Consider the following 21,427-nt stretch of genomic DNA (forward strand, 5'->3'; position numbering starts at 1 on the left):
ACAGGAAAAAAAAAAAAAAAGCAACTCCCAGGAACCTCAATTCTTGGTTCTTGGGGACACGGAGTCGGGAATTCAGTGAAAAAAGCCGTAATGTGTAGCTTTTCTGATCCCTCCCTCCCGCACTTAGTTCTGATCGGGGAGCCCGCCGGGGTTATCGTCAATAGCACCGGTCACTCACCGGGTCACTTTTGCAGGCCAGTATAAAAAAGAACTGGACGCCCTGGCTTTTCCGGCGCCCGCTTCTCTGCCGTGTCTGCCCGGCCTGGTCGGAACCAGGAGGGCGGGTGGGAGGCATGCCCCTTTCTCCCGTGTCCCTGCGCACTCCGGTAGAGGTAGGCGCTCTCCAGAATTCGGCGGCCGGACTGCGTGCTGGGCTTTCCTCGGAGCCAGGTGTGGCCTGAGTTCGGTAAGCCAGGCTCCGCTGTGCTCGGCGGCCCGGGGGGAGGGTCCCGGAGCCTGCGGTCCCTGCGGAGGGTGGATCCGCTGCTGTTCAGCGCCCGGGAGCGCGCCGGGTGAATTTCCTGCGGAGGCAGCGGCGCACGGCCGGGTTTGTGCCCGCGTCGCGTTCTGCAGCGTGAGACCCTGAGGCCCTGTTCGCCTCCTTAAACAAGGCCGGAGAGGGGAGGTGGGACTCCTTAATGAAGATCCTCGGCAGAATTTTGGAGTTGGGTTTTGGGCGGGCCTCTGGGAGGATCCGCGGGACCCGAGAAACCGCGGTGGGCCACCCCACAGAGGGGTGGGGGTCCCGAGGGCCGTACGGCACACTCCGCTGAGAACTCGGGTACCGGAGACCGCGGACCTTCTCCGCCCCGCTCTGGTTTTCCTTTGTGCGTACACGTAGCGAACATCGAGGGGGCATGGAAGGTACGTTTTCTTTGACGAAGTCCAGAAAATCCTAGGATGTAATGAACCTGGTTTGCCGGTCTCCAGAGAAGGCCTTTTGAAGCGAAGCGCATCGGCGCTGCACCTCAGAAATCCGGGTTCTGTGTGACTGTGTGCTGCTTCTTTGTTTCTGTGAACAACATTTGATTTTCAGGAAGCAGCACTTTCTGGTTTCTTTCCCCTGAAATGTCCTGCTTAAAAATTATCTCTTGGATTTGGGTCCTAGAATTTCCCTAGTAGTCAATGGCAGGGACCTAAGTAATGGATTCCTTTTTCTATTGTCCACCTACTTCCTTTGTACAGTCAGTTAACCATGTGCGGTGTATTCGGTTGCTCTGAGCACTGTTTGTCCTAAGGATTCTCAAGACAGAAATACCTATTCAGTAAATTAATGCTCAACCTTTGCTTTCTACAGTGATTTGTTAATGAGTAGTTTAGGGTTTAGTATCTTTAATCATTCTAGAATAGAAGTGGGATTTTTTTTTCCCAAGGGAACTCATAAAGTGGAAATGTTTGTTAACAGCTGGATATGATTAGAAGTTTGATAGCATGAGTTTGTTTTGTTTTGTTGATGTAAAAAAATCTAGACCTGTAGAGGATTTTATGAGGTTTGGTTTTTTGGTTTTGTTTTTTTTTTTTTGAGCCCAAGCTGCTGACATTTGCTGCAGAGCAAGATCTTAAGTGCTCCAGAGAATATCAGTTTTGCAGCTTCTTTTAGACATTTGAAATTAAGGAGGGAATTTAAGGAAGATTATATGGAGGTGGGAGGAAGCAAGGCTCACTCGAAGGTGGTTATGTATTGGGGTGCAGCCAGGGCCTCCCCCACCCCCCACAAGGAAGGGATTTGTAAAGAAGTGTGGGGTCCAGAACTCGGGGTGTCCAGGGAGAATCGGATATTCTCCCCTCCCGAGGCGGATCACCATGGGGGATGGGACACATGGAGCAGAGCCATTGACAGTCTGCACAGGAACAACTAGCCAACTTCATACCTGATGTGCAAAAAGTGGTTATTTTGCATATCAATAGCAGGCTACCTAGGGAGGTGGGCATGACTTTAACCCCTAATGTAAGTGGAAGGCAGCTCCCCTGGTTAAAGTGCCTCCATAAGAGCTTAGAGATGGTTTTCTCCAGCCACAGGGCCACCCTGTCCCGGACTAACTGGCAGCCCAGAAAGGATGGACACAGGGCAGCTCTCGCAGGTGTAGCCGAGTGTGGGAGGAGCCAGAAATGGGGTTGCGGAGGAAGATCCCTCTGGGATTTAAACCCTGGCTGGGGCCCAGCCTCACGGGTTCTAACCACTTGGTTTTGAGAGCAGAGAGGGGACTCCCTTGCCCAACAGGCTCAGGAAGCAGGAAAGAAAGATGTAGCAGCCATGCAGAGCTCTCAGCGGTTTGGAAGAATGTGGGAGAGACCATGCAGGATGCGGGACAGTAAGAGATCTTTCGGGCCCTGGCTGGTGTAGCTCAGTGGATTGAGCGGGGGCCTGCGAACCAGAGGATCGCGGTTCGATTCCCAGTCAGGGCACATGCCTGCAGTTCCCGGCAGGGGCCAGTTCCCAGCAGGCGATGCACGAGAAGCAACCATACATTGATGTTTCTCTTCCTCTCTCCTTCCCTTCCCCTCTAAAGATAAATAAATAAAATATTTAAGAGATCTTTCGGGAAGGAAAGGGGTAAAGGGGTGAGAGGACTCTTGCAGGGGCGGGGGNTTTTTTTTGAGCCCAAGCTGCTGACATTTGCTGCAGAGCAAGATCTTAAGTGCTCCAGAGAATATCAGTTTTGCAGCTTCTTTCAGACATTTGAAATTAAGGAGGGAATTTAAGGAAGATTATATGGAGGTGGGAGGAAGCAAGGCTCACTCGAAGGTGGTTATGTATTGGGGTGCAGCCAGGGCCTCCCCCACCCCCCACAAGGAAGGGATTTGTAAAGAAGTGTGGGGTCCAGAACTCGGGGTGTCCAGGGAGAATCGGATATTCTCCCCTCCCAAGGCGGATCACCATGGGGGATGGGACACATGGAGCAGAGCCATTGACAGTCTGCACAGGAACAACTAGCCAACTTCATACCTGATGTGCAAAAAGTGGTTATTTTGCATATCAATAGCAGGCTACCTAGGGAGGTGGGCATGACTTTAACCCCTAATGTAAGTGGAAGGCAGCGCCCCTGGTTAAAGCGCCTCCATAAGAGCTTAGAGATGGTTTTCTCCAGCCACAGGGCCACCCTGTCTTGGACTAACTGGCAGCCCAGAAAGGATGGACACAGGGCAGCTCTTGCAGGTGTGGGAGGAGCCAGAAATGGGGTTGCGGAGGAAGATCCCTCTGGGATTTAAACCCTGGCTGGGGCCCAGCCTCACGGGTTCTAACCACGTGGTTTTGAGAGCAGAGAGGGGACTCCCTTGCCCAACAGGCTTAGGAAGCAGGAAAGAAAGATGTAGCAGCCATGCAGAGCTCTCAGCGGTTTGGAAGAATGCAGGAGAGACCATGCAGGACGCGGGACAACAAGAGATCTTTCGGGCCCTGGCTGGTGTAGCTCAGTGGATTGAGCGCGGGCCTGCGAACCAGATGATCGCGGTTCCATTCCCAGTCAGGGCACATGCCTGGGTTGCAGGCCAGTTCCCGGCAGGGGCCAGTTCCCAGCAGGCGATGCACGAGAAGCAACCATACATTGATGTTTCTCTTCCTCTCTCCTTCCCTTCCCCTCTAAAGATAAATAAATAAAATATTTAAGAGATCTTTCGGGAAGGAAAGGGGTGAGAGGACTCTTGCAGGGGCGGGGGGCGGGGGGGGGGGGGGGAAGTGATGNGGGGGCACGTGATTTGGGATTAGGAACTGGAGGTGATGACAACACTGCCGGTGATGCTGGGCACCTCAGGAGGTCTCCCAGTCCACACGAATTCAATCGTTCCTTTCCTTTGTACCAAACTCTGGCATTGAGAGCCACAGTTTTTAGGAGCGGTGGGCAAAGAATCCACAGTGCTGGAGATCCTGGTGGAGGGGGCTTGTTTCCGGAACAGTATCTGGGCTGCCCCCCACCCCACGGGTCCATTTGGTAACAGTTACGTTTATTTCAAAGGTCTGTTAACCCAGAAGCACAGAAACAATGGACAGGGCTTGCTTAAGGCAAAGATAAATAAACTATTTACCAAAGAAGTTAGAGGCCTGGGGATTGACCTGCCCAGTTAGGAATTTATGATCAGAACACCCTGTGAAATTACTTTCCATAGAACCCCTTTTTAGTTTATTTTCGACAATTTAAAAATCATCGAAAATTTAAATTTATAAATAGGGTATGAAACATGTTTTGATGTGTGTATATATTGTGGAATGAATTGACTAAACAATCAGCGTAAAGTTTTCATCACCCATTGACCTTTTTTTGGTGTGATAAGAATACTTAAGATCTGCTCTCAGCAAATTTCAAGTATATAATGCATATTTATTATCAGTAGTAAACATGCTGTACATTAGTGTCAGGTCAGAGTTGCTCAAGAAACCAGACAGACGCAGTGAGCCAAGGAGCAGGGTTTATTAGCAAAGAGAAAGGGGAAAGTGGAGCCAATGAAGGGCGGTTGGGAGCCAACCAAGGGAGGTTAGGACTCGCTGGGTTGTTCTTAGGGCAGGTTTTTTAAGCACAAAAACCCAAGAAGGGTAACTGGTTGGGGTGTCAGAGTCTTATGGCTAGAGCTGGTTGCTGGGTGCCGTTTCTGCTGACCATTGTTTTGTCAGGCCCAAGTTAAAGCTGCATCCTCTTCCGCTAACAGGCTGACCCCAGACCCTAATCTTAGCCCAGCATCTGTTTGTCCTGGGTAGGGTCGGCAGGCAGCTTCCCACAGTACAGTTCCCACCTGGTGATTTTCCGTTCCTCCTGGGCCTACCGAGGTCTGTCAGTGGATGAAAAATTACTAAAACTATGCTTTCCATAGTAGAAAGTCAGTAGATAATGTTTAAAGCTGAAAATTAAGAAGTAACAATATTGGCATGTTGTTTAAATGAGTGGAGGTCAAGGGCTAAAAGGAATGGCTAAAATAGGTAAAAGTTATCGCCTCTAGATTTGGAAGATAGGGAGAAAGGTAGCAGGGATGGAACTGTTTGGCCTTATTGTAATGGTACTTGCAGAGCTATTAATTTATGTTCGGGTATAAAGTAATAGAAATTTTCAAATTAGGGTCACATGGGAGAGGTTTTATAAAATCATAGGAGTTTTTTAAATCCTTACTAGAGGATATACTTTTATTGATTAGAGAGGGAGCGAGGCATTGACCAATTGCCTCCCATCTGTGCCCTGACTGGGAATCGAACCCACAACCTTTTGGTGCACAGGACCCTGCTGTAGCCAACTGAGCCACCTGGCCAGGGCTCTAGGATGATTTAAAAATCCTGACTCCCAGGTCACACCCTAATAATTAAAGCAGAATTTGGGGGGATTGAGGCAGGCCTCAGTGTATTTTAAAGATCTGCAGGGGGGTTCCAATAATGCTGCAAAGTTTGGGAAATTTTCCGTATACTATCTTTTATATTCCGATTTAGGGAAGCCAGCCAGATTCCTGAGTTTTAAGAGGAAGTTTTGATTCAGATGGATATGCTCAGGGCAGGTGTGGACAGCCCAGGGTCAGGCTCAGATCAGCTTCCCTCTCGTGAAGGACTACGTGGACGCCTTCTTGCTGAAGTGTCTGGACGTGTGCGTTCATGCAGGAGAGTCTCTGCCCTTCGTCTGTCTTCAAGCGATTGATTTCCCTGTGGTTCGGGGGAGCTCATATATTTGTCTGAACTACCTCTTCCTCTCATAACTTGTACGTCTTTTGCGGGAGAGGTGAAAGTTGTGTATGGAGAAGTGGGTTTTAAAACTTTGGAGCTCTGGGGCAATTATGTTAAGGCTTCATTCTTTCCCCAGCTCTAGCTTCAAGTGGCCTCTGCTTCTCCATTGAATGACCTGGAAGGAACACTGACCAGTTCTTGCAACTCTGAAATCATGGCTCATGTAAGTTGGTGTCTCTCTATGAAATGTTGTAATTTTTCTCAAGTTTTATAAACATTCTCTGAAGCTTCCTAACAGAGCCCCATCCAACAGCTTCTTCCCAGTCTTTCTCATTCTCGTGAGGGGTGGAGCCCACCAGCCCAGGCCCCTGCTGTGTGGCCGGCCTCTCTTCTCTATCAATGTCCCTGTGTAAAGTGAGCAATTTCTTGGCATCTCCTGTGTGTTTGGTCTTTGTCTAGAGCAGAGATGAAGCGGAAATGAGGTCCCTAGAGGGAGATACTTGATCCAAGGCTCTTAGAACTAAAGAATACTTTAGTACTGTCTTAAAGAATTATAACATGAGCCACATGTAATTCTAAAATTTTGTGGTAGTTACATATTAAATGTCCCATGGAATTAGTGCCTTCTGCGTGCAATAAGAAACATGTTTTATAAAAAGTATAGAGTAATGTGCAAGGCACTTATATAATCTTAAACATTTTAGTAGTCACGTTTTAAAAAGTGAAAAGAAATGTACAATTTATTTTAATACTTTTTCAAGATTTTACTTATTTATTTTTAGAGAGAGGGGAAGGGAGGGAGAAAGAGAGGGAGAGAAACATCAATGTGTGGTTGCCTTTTGCATGTCTCCTGCTGGGGACCTGGCCTGCAACCCAGGCACGTGCCCTGACTGGGACTTGAATCGGTGACCCTTTGGGTCACAGGCCTGTGCTCAATCCAGAGCTACACGAGCCAGGGCTATTTTAATATTTTATTTAACCCAATATAACAAAATATTATCATTTCAAAGTATAGTCAATATACAAATTTTTGAAGTATTTTACATTCTTTTTTTTTTGAAGTCATCAGTATCTGATGTGTGTTTTTTTGTTGTTGTTGTTTTGGTTTTTTTTTAAGATTTTTAAAATTTATTTATCTTTAGAGGGGAAGGAAAGGAGAGAGGGAGAGAAACATCAATGTATGGTTGCCTCTCGTGGGTCCCCTGCTGGGAACTGGCCTGCAAACCAGGCATGTGCTCTGACTGGGAATCGAACCATGATAATCTGGTTCACAGGCCCGCAGTCAATCCACTGAGCTATGCCATCCAGGGCCTGGGGTGTGTTTTATACTTGCAGTACAACATGTGTCTAAGCTAGCATGTTGGACATTGTAGCTTTTTAGAGATTTTGTGTAATATAAATTTTAAACATAATTTGTTTTAAAGTGTAATCATTAATTAAGTTTAAGGTCCATAAAATCGACTATTGTGTATCAAATCAGAAATATTCAATAAAGGATTTGTTGTAATAAGGAAAAATGCTAATGATAGACTATAATGATGAAGTTCGGTCTGAAAGATTCTTTTATGTAGACTCTTTTTAAAAACAGATTATATGGTTCATCTGGGGAAAAGAATTCCATTAGTTTTTTGCTCTAATTTTTAAAGGGACACAGCTTAGGCTAAATCACATTTATTGAGGATTTTTTAGGCTCATGGTAAGCAATATCCTCATGAACACTTTCAATTAATTGGGAAATTCTGATATATATATATATATATATATATATTATATATATTTATATTTATATATTTATATATATATATATATAAAATTAAGTATCCCACAGTACAGAGGGAGTTTTGCTGATAGCAGTGGTAGGCAAACTATATCTTATGAATGCATATTTGATCCATGGCCTGGTTTTGTATAGTCTATAAGTTAATTGTATTCTGAAAGAATTTTGTTTAATGAAGGGAAAATAGAAGGAAATGCAACAGAGACCATATGTGGTATTCAAAGCCTAAACTATTGGCCCTTTGCAGAAATAATTTTACAAATAATATGTGGGTTTGTTATTTCAGGATTTGGTGATATTCAGAGATGTGGCTGTAGACTTTTCTCAGGAGGAATGGGAATGCCTGGACTCATACCAGAGGAATTTGTACAGAGATGTGATATTAGAGAACTATAGCAACTTGGTGTCAGTGGGTAAGCTTACCTGTGTCAGATCATTTGGAAATTCACAAGGACTGATTTCAGGGCTGTCTTTCTAAAAATTGCCTGGAAAATGGTGACAACAGTACTTGAACAATAATTTTAAAAATTACAAAATTTAAAAAAATGCTAATAGAAAAAAAAATAAAATAAAAATTGCCTGATTATCTGCTTCGTAGTTTGGGAATAGATACCTTCAGCTATTAAGCTGTGAAATAGCACTTTCAACTTCTTGCATAATTCACTGACCTTTACATCTTTCTTGGCCTTTTCTTTAATCGCTTCTCTTTAATGACAGCTAACTGTAGATTCTTAGATACAGCAAAACCACTGTCAAAGAACTCTGGTTTCATGCTGCTGCGGTTCATGTATTACCCGCTAACTCACAGTGTAAGCAGGAAGACAGAGCTGTCTGGCTCTGCATCCCTATTGAGAAAAAGCCTGTATAACGTATATGACGGTGGGTTGAATCAACTGTTAAAACTCAAGAGGACACCTTTTTATGACATTTTCAATTCATTACAAAGGACGTATATTTTAATTGCTTTATGATTAATAGTTTAAAATACACGGACTTTGCATTTACTGTTGAATGGATATCCTGGCAGAAAACTAATTACTTTAAGCAAAATACAAAAAAAATAGAAAAATTGGTCATATATATGACCATTTCCACTATATATAGTACTTAGTGCATACTAAGTATTAGGGACTTTTCCAAGCACTTTACATTTATGAAATCAAATGTCACAGGAATATTATCGGTAGACATTATTCTCTTTCAACTGAGAAAACAGGCCCTAGAGACTCAGGTGACAGGCATGATTTGAAACTAGCGCTCCCAGCCATTGACGCCCCTGTAACAGATAGCCTGTATGGCTTTAAATTAAAATAATGTGAGACTTCCGGCCAAGATGGAGGCTTAGGTAGACATACTGTGCCTCCTCGAAGAACCAAAATAAGGACAACAACAATTCAGAAACAAAGTAACAACCAAAACTGAAAAAAAAATGAACTGTATGGAAGTCCTACAACCGAGTAGTTAAAATAGACACATTCATCCAGACAGGTAGGCAGGGCGGAGTCAGGCAACCAAGCAGAGAGGGGTCTCCCCACAGGAAGCGGTGACACCAGGTGCGCAAGGCACCCTGGGCACTCAAGGTGGCACTGGGCAGACCCTGGGCACCCAGGCACGGCTGGCAGACCCTGGGCATGGGGTGGCAATGGGCAGACCCAGCAAGGCAGCGATTGAGAAGCGGGGCACTGTGCGCAAGGTGGCTGGCTGATTGGGTCCCACATTTGCAGATAACTGGGGAGTGAGACAGATAGCGCAACCCAGGGTCCTAGCACCAGGAAATAAAGCCTTAAAACACCAATTGAAAACACTTGTGGGGTTGAAGCTCAGGGAGAGACTCCCGCCCTCACAGGAAAGTTCATTGGAGAAACCCACACGGTCCTAGAATGCACACAAGCCCATTCACATGAATCAGCGCCAGAAAGGCCCAGTTTGCTTGGGGGAAGAGGTGAAGGACTGAGGTGCAACAGAGAGTGGAGCAAAGTGCCATTTTTCCCCTCTTGGACCCTGCTCCACATACAGTGTCACAACCCAGCAACTTCGGTTGCCCCGCCCTGGTGAACACCTAAGTCTCCATCCCTCATATGTAATAGGTGCAAACAGACCAAAACATTATGGCTCAAGCAGAAAAACAGCTCAAAGCCCCAGAGCCAATACTTGTAAGCAACAAAGAGATAGCCAACCTATCAGATGCACAGTTCAAAACACTGGTGATCAGGATGCTCACAGAACTGGTTGAGTTTAGTCACAAATTAGATGAACAAATAAAGGCTAAACTTAAGTGAAATGAAGGGAAATGCACAGGGAACCAATAGTGATGAGAAGAAAACTGGGACTCAAATCAATGGAGTGGACCAGAAGGGAGAAAGAGACATTCAACCAGAACAGAATGAAGAAACCAGAATTCAAAAAAAGGAGGAGAGGCTTAGGAACCTCCAGGACATCTTTAAACGTTCCAACATCCAAATTATAGGGATACCAAAAGGAGAAGAGGAAGAGCAACACGTGGAAAACTTATTTGAGCAAATAATAAAGGAGAACTTCCCCAGTCTGGCAAAGGAAATACACCTCCAGGAAGTCCAGGAAGCTCAGAGAGTCCCAAAGAAGTTGGACCCAAGAAGGAACACACCAAGGCATATCATAATTACATTAGCCAAAATCAAAATGAAAGAGTATCCTAGGAGCAGCAAGAAATAAGGAGACAGTTTCCTTCAAAGGAGCTCCCATCAGACTGTCAGCTGATTTCTCAAAAGACCTTACTGGAAAGAAGGGGCTGGAAAGAAGTATTCCAAGTCATGAAATCCAAAGACCTACAGCCAAGATTGCTCTATCCAGCAAAGCTTTCATTTAGAATGGAAGGACAGATAAAGTGCTTCTCAGATAAGGTCAAGTTCAAGGAGTTCATCATCACCAAGCCCTTATTATATGAAATGTTAAAGGGACTTATCTAAGAAAAAGAAGACAAAAACATGTACGTAAAATGACAGCAAACTCACAGTTATTAACAACCACACCTAAAATAAAAACAAACTAAGGAAACAAGTAGAACAGGAACAGAGAACCACAGAAATGGAGATTGCATGGAGGGTTAGCAACAGGGGAGTGGGAGGAAGAAAGGGGGGAAAGGAACAGAGAATAACTAGCATAGTTGGCAGGCAGAAAATAGGGGGAGGGCAAGAATAGTATGGGAAATATAAAAGCTAAAGAACTTAAGACACATGAACATGAACTAAAGAGGGAATGTGGGAGGGAGAGGGTGTGCAGGGTGGAGGGGAATGAAGGGGGAAATGAGACAGCTGTAATAACGTAGTCAATAAAATATATTAAAAATAAAATAATGTGATGTTTCTACCTCTTTATTGTTAGTATTTGTGATCCCGAAATAACTTTAATACAAATGGTTCTTAATCCCATTATTCTTATTAGTTCTTCAGCTTGGTGAAGTAAATACTTTCTTTATCATGTTTTCTTTTTCCATGCAGGGTGTTCCATTTCTAAGCCAGATGTGATTACCCTATTAGAACAAGGGAAAGAACCTTGGATGATTGTAAGGGATGAGAAAAAGAGATGGAGGCCAGGTGAGTGAGTGCCGAACAGGCGAGGTAAGCCATTATGGCATGGCTGGGAGGGAAACATACCCTTAGAATTTGATTATGAAGAAAAGGCCTGAAATCTGGAAAGAAAACTTAGATATCAACATGAGCCACCAAAGAAATTTTACCTTTACTTCCACTTACCATTTATTTCTTTACTGATATTTCCCTCTCATTCCCATGGGGGAAAATTTGCCCCCCTAATGACAACCATTTTACCTTTTGGATGGGCTAAAAATTCCATTTAATGTTTTCATAAAATAAAAAACAGGTGTTTCTTTTTCACTGTTAACTATAATCGGTATTTTGAGGCTGTGGGCTGTCTCCTGCATGGCATAACATGGATTATTCTCAGTGTCTCGTTTGATCGCTATCAACCTCAGCTGGTCTGCCCGACCAAGGAGCAAACATCCAGCAAGAAAACTTTGCAAACCACTTCTGATACATTCAATCAGTCACAGCACCTTCACGACACACTGCAAAAATGTATTTTTGCGTTTTGGTTGCGTTTTTACCTTTTTTAAAGTACAGTTGTCTCTATTTTTACCCCACTATGCTCCCCGCCGCCCCATCCGTCCCCATCTCCCACCCTCGAACCCACCACCTTTGGATTTGTCCTTGTGTCCTTCATACATGTTCCTTGGGGCCCCCCACTCTATTATCCCTCTCCCTCCTCCTCTCCGGTTACTGTCAGATTGTTCTTAATTTCAATGTCTTTCGTTGTATTTTGCTTTCTTGTTTGTTTTGTTGATTAGGTTCCACTTATAGGTGAGATCACATGGTATTTCTCTTTCACCACTTGGCTTGCTTCACTTAGCATAATGCTTTCCAGTTCCATTCATGCCGTTGCAAAGGGTAGGAGCTCCTTTCTATTGTATAATATTCCACTGTGTAAATGTACTGTAGTTTTTTCATCCACTCATTTACTAGTGGGCATTTAGGTTGTTTCCAGCACTTGGCTATTGTAAATTGTGCTGCTGTGAATATTGGGGTACATAGGTTCTTTTGGATTGAAGTTTTATGGTTCTTAGGGTATAATACCAGCAGTGGAATTGCCAGGTCAAAAGGCAAAACCATTTTTAGTTTCCTTGGGAAACTCCATACTGTTTTCCACAGTGGTTGCACCAGTCTGCATTCTTACCAACAGTGCACAAGGGTTCCCTTTTCTCCACAATCCCAGCACTTGTTGTTTGTTGACTTGATTATGATGGCCATGCTGACTGGTATCAAGTGGTTTCAGAGTGGTTTTAATTTGCATCTCTGATAGCTTGTGATGCCAAGCATTCTTTCATGTGTCTATAGGCCCTCTGGATGTCCTCCTTGGAGAAGCGTCTGTTCAAGTCTTTTGCCCATTTTTTAATTGCATTGTTTGACTTCCTGGTGTAGAGTCGTGTGAGTACTTTATATATTTTGGAGATGAAACCCTTGCCCCAGGTATTATTGGCAAATATATTTTCCCATGTGGTTGGTTTTCTTTTCATTTGACAGCTGTTTTCTTTAGCCATGCAGAAGCTTTTTATTTTGATGAGGTCTCATTTGTTTATTCTTCCCTTTATGTCCCTTGCTCTAGGGGACATATTGGTATAAATTTTGTTGCATGGAATATCTGAGATTTTCCTGCCTATGTTCTCCTCTAGGACTTTCATGGTGTCATGACTTATATTCAAGTCTTTTATCCACTTGAATTTATTTTTATGTATGGTGTAAGTTGGTGATCAAGTTTCATTTTTTTGCATGTAGCTGTCCAGATCTCCCAACACTGTTTGTTGAAGAGGCTATTTTTATTCCATTTAGTGCTTCTGCCCCCTTTGTTGAATATTAATTGACCATAGAAACTTGGGTTTATTTCTGGTCTCTATTTTGTTCCACTGACCTATGTGTCTGTTCTTATGCCAGTAAGCAGACTGTTTTAATTACTGTGGACTTGTAATATAGTTTAATGTCAGGTGTTGTGATCTCCTACTTTGTTCTTTCTCAAAATTGCTGAGCTAGTCAGGGTCATTTATGGTTCCATATAAATTTTTGAAATGTTTTTTCTATATCTGTGACATATGTCATGGGTATTTTAATAGAGATTGCATTGAATCTCTAAGTTGTTTTGGGTACTGTGGACATTTTGATGATGTTCATTCTTCCAAAACATGAGCATTGTATGTGGTTCTATTTGTTTGTGTCTTCCTGTCGTAATTTCTTTCTTCAGTGATGTATAGTTTTCTGAGTACAGGTCTTTTACTTCCTTGGTTGGATTTATTTCTATGTTCTTTATTTTTCTTATTGCTATATCAAATAGGATTTTTTTCCTGATTTGTGATTTTGATATTTCAGTGTTGGTGTACAAGAAAGCCTTTGATTTCTAAATATTGACTTTGTATCCCTCTGTTTTGCCAAATTCATTTATTAGGTTGAGTAGCTCTTTGGTGGAGTCTGTAGGATTTTCTATGTACACTATCATGTCATCTGCAAACAATGACAGTTTTGCTTCCTCTTTTCCAATATGGATGCCTTCTATTTCTTTTTCTTGTCTGATTGCTGTGGTAGGACTTCCAATACTATGTTGAATAGAAGTGGTGAAAGTGGACAACCTTGTCTTATTCCTGATCTTAGTGAGAAAACTTTTAGTTTTTGCCCATTGAGTATGATGTTGGCTGTAGGTTTCTTAAATGTTGAAGTATATCGAAGTACGCTCCCTCTACTCCCACTTTGCTGAGTGGTTTATCATAAATGGGTGCTGTACCTTATCAAATGCTTTCTCTGCATCTATTGACATGATCATGTGATGTTTTTGTTTTTCCTTTGTTTATGTGATGTACTACATTTAATCATGGCCAATATTGTGCCATCCTTGCATCCCTGGAATGAACCCCACTTGATCATGGTATATGATCTTTTTAATGTGTTGGTGGATATGGTTTGCCAGTGCATTTTTACCTTTCTTGAAATATAAAACAGTATGTACAAAATGTCGCTTGTTTTCTTCCATCTTCACTATTAAAATGACTACACAAAAATTCACCAATTTTGATGTTTTTAAAAAACGCATCACAGTACAGTCTAGCAAAGTTATTTTGAACGCCGTCAAAGACAACTAAGCACTACTATAGTCACCTTATTGCAAACAAACAAACAAACTTTTTGGCCAACCCAATAATACATTTTCTTCATTACCTTCTTTTCATGGACTTTGCATTGTAGTAGGAAAGTCAAGAAAAAACACAAACAAATGGATTACCAAATACCATGAAGTGATTAAGTATTATTAACAAAAGTGAGTAGAGGAAGAATGTGGATAATTATGATGGGAGGATGGGGTAATTATGTGTAGGATGGTCATGGAAGAGGAACCAATTGGGAGAGGCAACAACTTGTTAAAGGTGGAATCAATTGATAATCTATACACATAACTGCAATGAGTTGTAACATAAAATATGCTTAATTTCATAAATTCTTATTGATAGTAACAGCAAATTGTTCACCACTAGGAACTACTAGAGAAATAACTTATTGGAAAACATAAATTTAAAAGACATAAAGCATTTATAACTGCCTTCCTTACTATAAAAACTATTCTTATAGTAAGGAATGTTTTTCTTAATAAAAGTGTTCAGTGAATAAGTTAAGAGTGATAGAATATTGCCATTTTGGAACCTATTATGAGCTATTGGACCAAGGCATTGAACATCAATGCTGATAGCATCACAAAAGAGACAATCAGCATTATATTTCCTCTAATGTAAGGACACAATATCACATAGGAAGTAACTTTGCCAACCAAACTGACCTTATGTCTGATCAAGGTTCTAAAGCCAATTACCAATTAATATTATACTTGATAATATTGTCAGCAAAATTGAGAATATGGGAAAAGCTACAGGCCCCCAAAAAGTTTCATTAACAAATAAATTACAAAAGAAATCAAAAGATAGCAGAAGAACCTATAGATTAAAAAAAAAAGATGCTGTATGGCCTTTTGCTCAATTACGAGTTTAGAGATAATTGGAAGTGTGATTTTTGATGATATAAGAATTGTTTATTTTTTAGGTTTGGATAGTGGTATTATGATTATGTTTAAAAAATTTTTTTAGAGATAAATTCTGAAAGAGGTACTAAAATAGTTTAATTTTCCTTGGCTGGTGTAGCTCAGTGGATTGAGCACAGGCCTCCAAACCAAACAACTGCAGTTCAATTCCCAGTCAGGGCATATGCCTGGGTTGCGGGCCAGTTTCTAGCAGGGGATGCATGAGAGGCCATACATTGATATTTCTCTCCCTCTCTCCTTCCCTTACCCTCTAAAGATAATAAATAAAATATTTTTTAAAAATCCGTTCCTTAAAAAAAATAGTTTAATTTGTGGAATTTGCTTTAAATATTGTGAGCAGCGTAGGCCAGGATTTGGCTTGGGTTGGTGATTATTAAGGTTTGTTCATAGATACAAAGATGTTTATTATACTGTTCTGTCCATTTTTGCAATGTTAGTAATGCTCTTGTAAAAAAGTTTTGTTTTAAAGTTATTAGAAGATAAAAGGAGAAAGAAATGACAGGTGTGGCAGTAGTAAAAATAAGTATACACAACTCGGAGAGCTTTGCCATGAAGCTGATATAGAATATAGGAAATGTATATTAAGATGTGAGGTATTAGAACATACTTATAGGCTGAAGGGAGTAATTCCAAAGAGAGGAAAATTGATGGAGTAGAGAAAGGATAGTTTTTTAATCAATGACCTTAGTAGATGAGAGAGATTAGGAACCAATTTATGGAGGAAAACTATGCATTTAATAAGGATATAGTTATAGGGTTAGTTAGATAACATGGTGAAGAGAAGAATTGTCTTTTTCGTTCAATTGCTTCTAATTTCCTGGTGAAATAAGCAGTAAGATTACTATCAAAATGTGAGGATTATTTAGTATTTTTTGGAATTCAGTATGGACTATTTAGTATTTGATCAGTATAGAGTCTCAGAAGTAAATTCTGTGGTCATAGGGTTTTAGCTTTTATAGATCTCTTGATACATTAACCTAGTGTTAATGTGACCAAAAACACATCTGTCATAAATATTTTGCATCCCATACCATAGTGTATCACCAAAAAAAAGTGATTACAAAAAGTATTAATTTTATGACCGGGGAATTTGCGTCTCAGTTTCTTTTTCATTAAAGCCGATATGCTGCAAATGGAGATAACATTTCTCCTTTTATATTGATCTGAGGTGGGTTAATGTTTTGGTTTCACATAGCCCTTGATTTGGTAGAATTCACACTAGTATTGGTTTATCAGTCTTAAATAGTTAAATATTTTACGTATATCTTTTTTTTCTTTTTTAAAAAATATTTTATTTATTTATCTTTAGAGGGGAAGGGAAGGAGAGAGGGAGAGAAATATCAATGTATGGTTGCCTCTGCCGAGGACACACAATGTATCGTGTGTCCCCTGCTGGGAACTGGCCTGCAACCCAGGTGTGTGCCCTGACTGGGAATCGAACCGCGATCCTCTGGTTTGCAGGCCTGTGCTCAATCCACTGAGCTACACCAGCCAGGGCTTATTTTACATATATCTTGAAGTTTGGAATATTAAAGTTTCCTCCCATAGGCCAGTCTTTTAATGCCAGCCTTTTGTTTCAACATAGGTCCAGTCTACTCCTCATTGATCACATCACACAAAGACTGCATGGGCTATCACTTGTATTTTTAGTTTATTTAAACTAGAATATGAACCTCAAGATGCTTGTGAAGCAGTCTGAGTACAGAGTCTTTGATTTTTGTTTCTCAGTAATCTTTACTGTTGTCTGAGTCATGTCTACTTCAATAACAATGTAATGTTCATCTGCGGCCAATACTTTCAAAACAATCAACTCTGTTTTCATAGAAAAATGGTTGTCTTTTGCTGCTTGCAGGAACAATTACTCACATAAACAAACTTGGGAGCAAACGTTAGCTGACTTTTTGTTAGGATTACAGCTCAGCTCTTTGTAGAGTGGTCTCCTAGGTAAGAAGTGTCAACATGCCAGGCTCTTGATCTGGTATGTCCCTTAAGTTGGGTTCGCTGTATGCCTCCTGGAAAGGTTCAGTTTGTTTTTAATCAAAACCTCCATATTTAGCCCTGGCTGGCGTAGCTCAGTGGATTGAGCGCGGGCCTGCGAACCAGACGGTCGCGGTTTGATTCCCAGTCAGGGCACATGCCTGGGTTGCAGGCCGGTTCCTTGCAGGCTAACTCCCAGCAGGGGATGCACAAAAGGCAACCATACATTGATGTTTCTCTCCTTCTCTCCTTCCACTCTAAAGATAAATAAATAAATAAAATTTTTAAAAAAAGAAGTTAGTTAGAGGAAATATTTTTTAAAAAAAAACCTCCATATTTAGTCGGGTAAGTTTTATAACTTATGCTACTTTTTATGAGTAATTATGAACATTTTGTTCTATGTATTTGTACATTGTTTGCTATATTCCATTACTTTTTCTATTCTTTAATGTTTCTTATGTCCATGTATATGGGCTTTTATGCTGTGAACACTTTCTCATTTTTGTTTTTTTTTTTTTTAGGGTTTTATTTATTTATTTTTAGAGAGAGGGGAAGGGAAAGAGAAAGAGATGGAGAGAAACATCAGTGTGTGTTTGCCTTTTGTGCACCCCTTATTGGAGACCTGGCCCACAACCCAAGCATGTGGCCTCATTGGGATTTGAATGAGTAACCCTTTGATTCACAGGCCCATACTTAATCCACTGAGCCTCACCAGCCAGGGCTAATTTTTCTTATAAGTCTTATGACTGTTTAACTTGACTTTGACACTAATTTTTTGATTACTGATTTTCGATTTATAATTTGCAGGTAAATTCTTTGAAATTACCACCTTATTTTAAGAACATTGTTCATACATTTATAACTGCCCCTTACTACTGTTATAACTAGCTATTCATCATTTTATATATCATTTGTATCATATTTATCTTAATGATGCCCTGAATTGACTTTTTCCCAGAAATTCTGACAACATTCCTATAATAATGTATTGCTGGCTTAGCTGGGGAGATAGAGACAGACAGATGATAGGGGAGGGCATAGGGGCGCTTTTCCTACACACAATTTAAATCATTGCTACCTTTTAATATCTTCTTAGTATATCCTTTTAAAGTAAACTTATTGAAATATAAATGCATACAAATATACAGAAATTATAAGCATGCAGCTCACTGAATTTATCACCAAGTGATCACACATAGAATCATATTCAGATTCAGAAAAAGAGCTTTGCTATCACAAGCTTCCTCCTAACTCCTAGTCATTCCTTCTCACTAAAGTTGACCACTATCCTGACTTTTGAGAACTCTGTAGATTAATTTTACCTTTTTCAGGCTTTATAAAAATGCAGTCATACAGTACATATTCTTTTATGTCTGGCTTTGTTAACTCATTATTAGGTTTGTGAGATTGATTCAAGTTATGTGCACTTGTAGATTATTTTTGTTGCTGGGCAGTATTGTGTTATATCAGTATGTCATAATTTATTTACCAATTCTTCTGGTGATGAACACTTCTTTCCAATTTGAGCAAATTAAAAATAATGTTTCTGTATTATGAATTTTTTAAACTACTATTTTCTTTTTGAAAAGTACTGACCACTTATTGCAAAATGTTGAGAAAATTTGTAACACAATTATGCATAGTTCTATAAACTTGATGAAAATAAGTAGAACCTTTCACTACCTTGGTTGTGAAAGCAGAAGAAGGCTTACTCATGACCATGCAAAGTAGAAAATGAGCTGCGTGAACAATATCTGCAAGTGAAAGTAGAGAGGCAGTTGGAAGGATAATCACCTGTAAAGAAATCACCATTTTTTTAAATTGGGATTTTTTTTTAAGATTTTATTTATTTACCTTTAGAGGGGAAGAAGAGAGGGAGAGAAACATCAATGTATGGTTGCCTTTTGTGCGTCCCCTGCTGGGAGTTGGCCTGCAGGGAACTGGCCTGCAACCCAGGCATGTGCCCTGAGTGGGAATTGAACCAGGATCCTGTGGTTTGCAGGCCTGTGCTCAATCCACTGAGCTACACCAGCCAGGGCTAAGAAATCACCATTTTCCATGTTTATATTTGACTGTGATAGATTAGATGGGCTTTTGTTTTCCATCTCTATTGGAATTGGTGGAAAAGAATATTTAATCAGTCTAGTAATGTGCAAAAATGAAGGCAAGGCAACATATGCAATAACTTTTACATAATTATGAGAAATTAATAAATAGTCACTATGTTCTATGGATTTGTTATTCAGTGATAATTGAAAGATTGTTTCTGCCCTCAGGGACATTTAAGATAAGAAAATTAAAACTGAGACAGTTCATGAATATGTTACAATAAAATTGAAAAAAAGTGTTAAGCAAGAAACAAGTTACTGGGATAGAAAAGAAAGGATATAAATTAGTTGAAATCATCAGATATAATATTTTTTAATGTGATAGCTAAAGGATGAAAGGAACCCAGCCAGCTGGAGAACCCAAGGCAGTGTTCCTAGGAATTTTAATAACCAGAAAAAATCTCTAGGAAATGGAAGGATCATGACATAGGAGTAAAGGGGACAGTCAGTGTTTTGAAATACGGTAAACAGCAGCCATACAATTCATGGTAAGGTGTTTGTACATTATTATAATTGAAAGAAACCATTAAAAATTTCAGATACAGAATTTCAAACTTTGAATCCTGATAACCTGGTGTTACCATTTTCTTTATTCCCCTTAACTTTCTTCAACTTAAATGATTATTTTAGAGTTTTTTAATCTATTAACTTCAACTGGGCTTTATTTTATTGTAAAGTTTTTATTTGCTTACTTGTTTACTTTTTCTAGAATAAGAAAATAACATGCATTTATCCTTTTTTTCAGATTTGGAATCCAAATTATTTCAAAAGGATATTTATGAAATGAATTTGTCACAGTGGGATATAATGGAAAACATTAGAAGTTATAGCCTGGAAGCCTTCTTTTTCAGAAAAAAATTTGAATATAAAAAGTTTGAGGGGCAAAAAGGCCCTCAGAAGGGATATTTCAGGCAAGTGAAAAAAACCACCTCTGAAAAAAGGCCCACTTGCAGAAAACTTAAATCTCTGACTTTATATGAAAGAATTCATAATAGAGAGAAACCTTATGAATGTGGGGAATGTGGAAAGGCTTTTAGAGTACGCCAACAACTTACTTTCCATCAGAGGATTCATACTGGTGAAAAACCCTATGAGTGTAAAGAATGTGGTAAAGCCTTTAGACAGTGTGCCCACCTTAGTCGACATCAGAGAATTCATACTTCTGACAAACTCCTTGAATGTAAGAAATGTGGAAAGATCTTTACATGTAGTGCAGATCTTCGAGTACATCAGAGAATTCATATTGGTGAGAAGCCCTACGAATGTAAAGAATGTGGGAAGTCCTTTAGAGTACGAGGACAACTTAATCTCCATCAGAGGATTCATACTGGTGAGAAACCCTATGAATGTAAAGAATGTGGAAAGACCTTTAGGCAGTATGCACACCTTACTCGACATCAAAGACTTAATGTTGCTGAGAAGTACTATGAATGTAAGGAATGTGGGCAGGCTTTTCTGTGTAGTACAGGCCTTAGAATACATCACAAACGTCATACTGGTGAAAAACCTTATGAATGTAAGGATTGCGGGAAGGCATTTAGAGTAAGGCAACAGCTTACTCTCCATCAGAGAATTCATACTGGTGAGAAACCCTATGATTGTAAGGACTGCGGAAAGACCTTTAGCCGTGGCTATCATCTAACTCTCCATCAGAGAATTCATACTGGAGAGAAACCTTATGAATGTAAAGAATGTCAGAAGTTTTTTCGTCGTTACTCGGAACTTATTTCACATCAGGGTATTCATATTGGAGAGAAACCCTATGATTGTAAGGAATGTGGGAAAGCATTTAGACTGTTCTCACAACTTACTCAACATCAGAGTATTCATTTTGGTGAGAAACCTTATAAATGTAAAGAATGTGAGAAGACTTTTCGACTGTTCTCACAACTTACTCAACATCAGAGTATTCATACTGGTGAGAAACCTTACGACTGTAAGGAATGTGGAAAGGCCTTTAGACTTCATTCATCACTTATTCAGCATCAGAGGATTCATTCTGGTGAGAAACCATACAATTGTAAAGAATGTATGAAGGCGTTCAGACAACACTCACACCTTACTTACCATCAGCGAGTTCATAATGTAACTAAATAATTATAAGAAAGCCTTCCATTGTGGATTTTATATTAGGGAACATTGGGAAATAAATTTAGAGGAAAGTATTTGAATGTAAGGATTCCTTTTACTTCAGGCTCACAGCTAACTTAAGAGGTTTTATTTTAAAGGAAGAATATGTTCATGAATATGAGGAATCTGTTTATCACCATTTAAATTAGTTAAACTTTAGGGAATTTATTCTAGAAA

The 21,427-nt window shown here is 40.4% G+C and overlaps 1 protein-coding gene across 4 annotated transcripts; it reads left to right on the forward strand.

Annotated features, from left to right (window-relative positions):
* Positions 1 to 24: 24 nt before the first annotated feature.
* LOC118976333 (zinc finger protein 30 homolog) lies at positions 25 to 21,274 on the forward strand. Of its 4 annotated transcripts, none has more exons than XM_037030779.1 (5): positions 25 to 406; positions 5,772 to 5,858; positions 7,699 to 7,825; positions 10,889 to 10,984; positions 19,866 to 21,274. In XM_037030779.1, the coding sequence occupies exons 2-5, from the start codon at positions 5,850 to 5,852 to the stop codon at positions 21,215 to 21,217; spliced, it is 1,584 nt and encodes a 527-aa protein (XP_036886674.1). In that variant the 5' UTR covers positions 25 to 406; positions 5,772 to 5,849; the 3' UTR covers positions 21,218 to 21,274. The 4 variants fall into 4 exon arrangements, with proteins under 4 accessions (XP_036886674.1, XP_036886677.1, XP_036886676.1 ...); XM_037030781.1 differs by having other exon boundaries at positions 46 to 87; XM_037030780.1 differs by lacking the exon at positions 25 to 406 and adding an exon at positions 449 to 512.
* Positions 21,275 to 21,427: the final 153 nt, after the last annotated feature.

This window comes from Sturnira hondurensis, unplaced genomic scaffold (assembly GCF_014824575.4).
Source record: "Sturnira hondurensis isolate 20B ecotype Veracruz unplaced genomic scaffold, ASM1482457v3 Scaffold0020884, whole genome shotgun sequence".
In the NCBI taxonomy this organism is placed as follows: Eukaryota; Metazoa; Chordata; class Mammalia; order Chiroptera; family Phyllostomidae; genus Sturnira; species Sturnira hondurensis.